Here is a 4,694-nt window from a genome sequence, read left to right as displayed (position 1 = left end):
TCCCCCCCCCCCCCTTTTTTGCTCTATCAAGTCATTCATTCAAAGCAGTGTATCTTTTGTGATTCGCAGCAGCCCTTCTGGCAAATGAACAGAGGCTCAGGGAGACGAAGTAGCCTGTCTGAGGCCACATGGCAGTTGTGGCAGAGGCAAAGCTAGAACCTAGACCTGTCTAGGTGCAGTGGTAACGTCATTCTCCCTTTACAGAGAGGCGTCATGGGCTTCCGGAAGTTTTCCCCCTTCCTGGCTTTCGGCATCTTGGTCCTGTGCCAGGTGGGCAGCCTCCAGGGGGCGCCATTCAGGTAAGATGACCTGAAGCCAGGGGCGCACTCCTCTCCTGCTGCCCCTAAGGTCAGACAGCTTTGTGCCTCTGAAGTCACCCGTGGCCCCTGGTGAATCGGTGTCCTCAGGTGGATACTGGCCTCGTGCCCTGTCCTCTGGAAGTTGGGGTGGAAGAAACAGGGACCAGAAAGCCTGGCTGCTTTTCCTGGGGAGGGGTTGGGCAGGGGCTCACAAGCCTGCACTGGGTTTGTTTCCATCCACAGGTTGGCCTTGGAGAGCAGCCCAGACCTGGCTACACTCAGTGAGGAGGAAGCGCGCTTCCTGCTGGCTGCACTGGTGCAGGACTACATGCAGATGAAGGCCAGTGAGCTGGAACAGGAGCAGGAGCAGGAGCAGGAGCAGGAACAAAAGACAGATGGCTCCAGGTGAGGCTCCCCAAGGCCCCCTCCCTCCAGGGCCTCCCCTCCCCCAGGCACACCCAGAAAGGCATATCCCAAGAGGTAGGAGAAAACACACTGGCCAGGCGACCAGCAGCCCGCGTTGTTCACCAGGACCTGGGGCCCAGCTGTTCTCACGCTCAGGCGTGAAGCCAGAGGATGGACCAGGTATCCCAGGAGGTTTTAGAATTTTCACCTATGTTGTTCTTTCACACCTGCAAGGAGCCTTCATTTCACATTTGCAAGGTGAAGGCAAAGGCCTTGCAGGGGGTGGGGCCTGGTAGAGCAGTGTCTGAGGTAGGTCTGGAGCATTCATGAGAAGTGCATGTTGTCATGGGGCGAGGGACAGCATCCTTCCTCAGCCCCAAATCTCTGTGCACCCCGAGCCTGAGCAGAGACAAGCCTCTGGTCTGGCCCCAGCACTGCCCAGGCAGAGGCATGTGTTGCACCTGCATTCACCCTGAGAACCCCTCTGCTGAGCATGAAAGGCTGAGCAGTATGTGGAATCCCAGAGAGGTCACCCTTGCCCAACCAACCCTGCCCCACACTGTCTTGCACCTCTGAACCCTCCTCCCTGCCCCTCCTGCTCCCACTCAATGCACCCGCTGCTTGGTCGAACCTTCTGAGTGACTGCCCAGGAGGACAGCCCCATGTCTTTTCCCTGCAGCCTGGACGGCCTCAGATCTAAGTGGTATAATAATCTGAGTACTGTGTGCTGGACACGTACTCATGGGACCTGAACACTTCAGATGCTCCCTGGTATCAACTTCAGTGCTGAAATGTCTGGTGAGAAAAGGAACATAGACAGCACATGCAGAGAGACCGATCCCCCACTTTGGGGTGCTCTGGGCTGCCAACTGAACTCTTCCCACTCTCCCAATTCTCTTTTTACTCCACTTTATGAACTTGATGCATGTGAATTCATCTCTGATTGCTATTCATGCTGGTAGCGACCGCCTTGTTTATGACCAAGAATGTTTTGGGGGACCTCAGGATGGAAGGGGAGAGAGCAGAACTCATAGGCCAGTTAGAGACAGGAGAGAGTGAAGGAAGCTTCTTGAAACTCTAGAGGATTTTATGATGGAGCCATCCAATTTATGCTTCTGAATGTGCTAAAATAAGCATATACTCCCCACCTCATCATTTGATGGATAAGTCTATTTTTCTAAAGGGACCTGAGCTATGGTGTTCTTTGCTCTGGTCTACCCAAGGTTTGAGGGTGTCCAGGGCCTATCCTTAGAAGTAGCCTTAGCATCAGGGTAGCTGAACATGGGGCTCAGTGGGTAATCTGTGACCCAGCTCAAGCAGCACTAATGAACAGGTAAGTACTTCTGGGAGAGGATGCTGCAAACCCTGTTCTCTGAGCCTTTTCTAGGTAAGACTTTAGGGAAATTTCACTTTTCCATAAAAAGTGGTTTTTGTTTTTGTTGCTTGTGGCTGGGATGTGGCCTTGTATGTCTTGGAGTGGGACTGGGCCAGGCTGCCCACTCTTTCCTTGACTGATAAGTACAGAATTTCAGTATGTGCCTCATGGTTTGGAACTGGGCTTTTTTCTTTCTTGTGATGGTCTTTGGGCAGAGTTCCTAGCAAAGGCTTCTAGGCCATTTTCCCTAACAGCTTTGATAATTGCATTTTGGAGAAACACTTATTGTTAAGTGGTGTATCAAAGAGCTGCAGTTCTTTTTATGATGGTCCCATGGGGCAGGCTCCCCGCCCGCCCGCCCCAGTCACTCACTCACAGGTTTTTTTCCTTCTCCATCTTGCAAATCAGTGTCATTACTCAGAAGAGATCCTGCAGCACTGCCACCTGTGTGACCCATCGCCTGGCAGGCTTGCTGAGCAGATCGGGGGGTGTGGTGAAGAGCAACTTTGTGCCCACCGATGTGGGTTCCAAAGCCTTTGGCCGGCGCCGCAGGGACCTTCAGGCCTGAGCAGTGAAATGACTCAAGGAAGAAGGTGACTACCCTTGCACTCTGGGATGGGAGGGGTAGGGATTGGGAGGTTAAGAGTCACATTTTGAAACCCACTGGCCCTCGTAGGTTCTTTAGATTCCTTCTCTCCAATTGTATTTTTTTTCTCCTGAGATAGTGAGTTCCTTCTAGAAATGAGCTTGAAATCAGAATGCTAGGACAGGCTTTAGAGATGCAGTGTCATTTTTCTGAGAAAATAAAAAAAAAACGTTTCTGGATTTGAAAAGGGCCTGTAACCCTTAGCTTAGGGCCACTCCTCATTAATGAGCCCAGGTTCAGAAAGGACTCAACCCTTGTTCATAGACTGGAGAGCTGTAATCATAACCCACTACCAATATTCATAACTGCAGTTGAATTGTTTTATTCATTTGCCTTACAATCCTGCTTACCTCTCACATTCACAATTCATAAATGCTGCTTAGTTTTGGAAGCACTTCTGTAAATTAGTATTCTTTTCAGTAATAATTGTGATTCTTCACTTGTCCTTCTCATACATTTCCCCCCTTCTCTTTCTTGTCCTTTACCTCCCCCTTCTCTTCCTCTTCTTCCTTCCTTTTTTTCTTCTTCCTCCTCCTTTAATTCTCCTTCCCCTTCTTTTTTTCTCATCTCAGATTACCATGAAGCTGAACTCACCACTTCTATTAATTTCTGTTGACAACAACTTGGTGAGAACGCCCCATGGAAGACGCACATGTTTGCATCCTAATAGATACTGAATAAAAAGCACCTTTGTCACTTGAAAGGAATGGAACCAAATGTAAAACAAGTTAATTCCATATTTGTTGTGCATCATTTTTATATTTAATTCCATGTTCAGTAAATGTGATGACCTCTCATTGGCTTATCTGGTAGCAAATTGGTTCTTTGAGAACCATCCTGTTGATCGTGGCAGTTCTGCCAAACCTTAGGGGGACATGAAATCACTGCCTCTTGTGACCTCTAGGGACACATGGTAATGGTGATGCTGTGCCTTGTTGTCTAAGAACATGATTGTAAAATTTGTTTAAGAAAACGTCAATATTGTGCCACTTGTGAACTTCATCAAGATTAAAAACATATTTTAGATACATTTGTTTTAAGACTCTGGTGGTTCATTTCAACTTGTTTTCCTATGTAATAATATTAATAATAAATATTTTTGAGTGCTTACTATGGGCCGATTGATATTTTAAGACATTGCTTTATAGCTATGAAGCCATTTCATCTTAACACCATGAGTTAGATGCTGTTATTTATTCCACATCACATCTGAGGAAATGGGCAGGGAAAAGCCGAGGGTCAGACAGATAGACAGTGGCGGACACAAGTGTTGGTTTCCAGAGCTTACAGTTTAAGCCAATGCTCGATATGCTTTTCTTCTTCTTCTTCTTCCTCCTCCTCCTCCTCCTCCTCCTCCTCCTCCTCTCCTCCTCCTCCTCCTCCTGAGTTGGAGTCTCACTCTGTCACCTAGGCTGGAGTGCAGTGGCACACTCAAGGTCACTGCAACCTCAACCTGCTGGGCTTAGGCAATCCTTCTGCCTCAGCCTTCCCAGTAACTGGAACTACAGATGCATGCCACCACGCCCAGCAAATTTTTGTGATATATTGTAGAGATGAGGTCTCACCAAGTTGCCCGGGCTGTTTTTAAACCCCCAGGCTCAGGCAATTCTCTCTCCTTGGCCTCCCAAAGTGCTGGGATTACAGACTGAGCCACCGAGCCTGGCCTCTGTATGCTTTTCAACAGTGGCTGCCGATGGTTCCTGATGACCTGTGAGCCATTCTTTTACCTAACTGCCTGATACAGTAGACTCTCAGATTTTATAGACACATGGAAAATTTTAAACATACAAACAACCTAGTCTATATAAAATGTAATGAATTTTTTGTACCCAATACTTGGCTTCAAAAATAATCAGTGGTCAATGTTGCATATGTATACCATCCATCCCCCTTCCTCCAGAGTAGTATTATATCAATACATCCATCAATATTTCACCGTGTATTTATTTAATTTTATTTTATTATAGAG

The 4,694-nt window shown here is 47.7% G+C and overlaps 1 protein-coding gene across 1 annotated transcript in view; it reads left to right on the top strand.

Annotated features, from left to right (window-relative positions):
- The window catches only part of LOC103270402 (calcitonin gene-related peptide 2-like), a 4,829-nt gene extending 997 nt beyond the window's left edge, over positions 1 to 3,832 (top strand). Inside the window, exons 2-5 of the mRNA XM_008067928.2 lie at positions 205 to 299; positions 543 to 704; positions 2,488 to 2,672; positions 3,298 to 3,832. Of these exons, the coding sequence (XP_008066119.1) occupies positions 214 to 299; positions 543 to 704; positions 2,488 to 2,647 (408 nt within the window). The 5' untranslated portion in view covers positions 205 to 213 and the 3' untranslated portion in view covers positions 2,648 to 2,672; positions 3,298 to 3,832. The remainder of the gene's footprint in view (positions 1 to 204; positions 300 to 542; positions 705 to 2,487; positions 2,673 to 3,297) is intronic.
- The last annotated feature ends 862 nt before the right edge of the window (positions 3,833 to 4,694 follow it).

Source organism: Carlito syrichta, unplaced genomic scaffold (genome assembly GCF_000164805.1).
Source record: "Carlito syrichta isolate Samal-C Ts95f unplaced genomic scaffold, Tarsius_syrichta-2.0.1 Scaffold309824, whole genome shotgun sequence".
NCBI classification, from domain to species: domain Eukaryota; kingdom Metazoa; phylum Chordata; class Mammalia; order Primates; family Tarsiidae; genus Carlito; species Carlito syrichta.
Note: the sequence above shows the minus strand (reverse complement) of the source record. Positions and strands in the feature narration are given on the sequence as shown.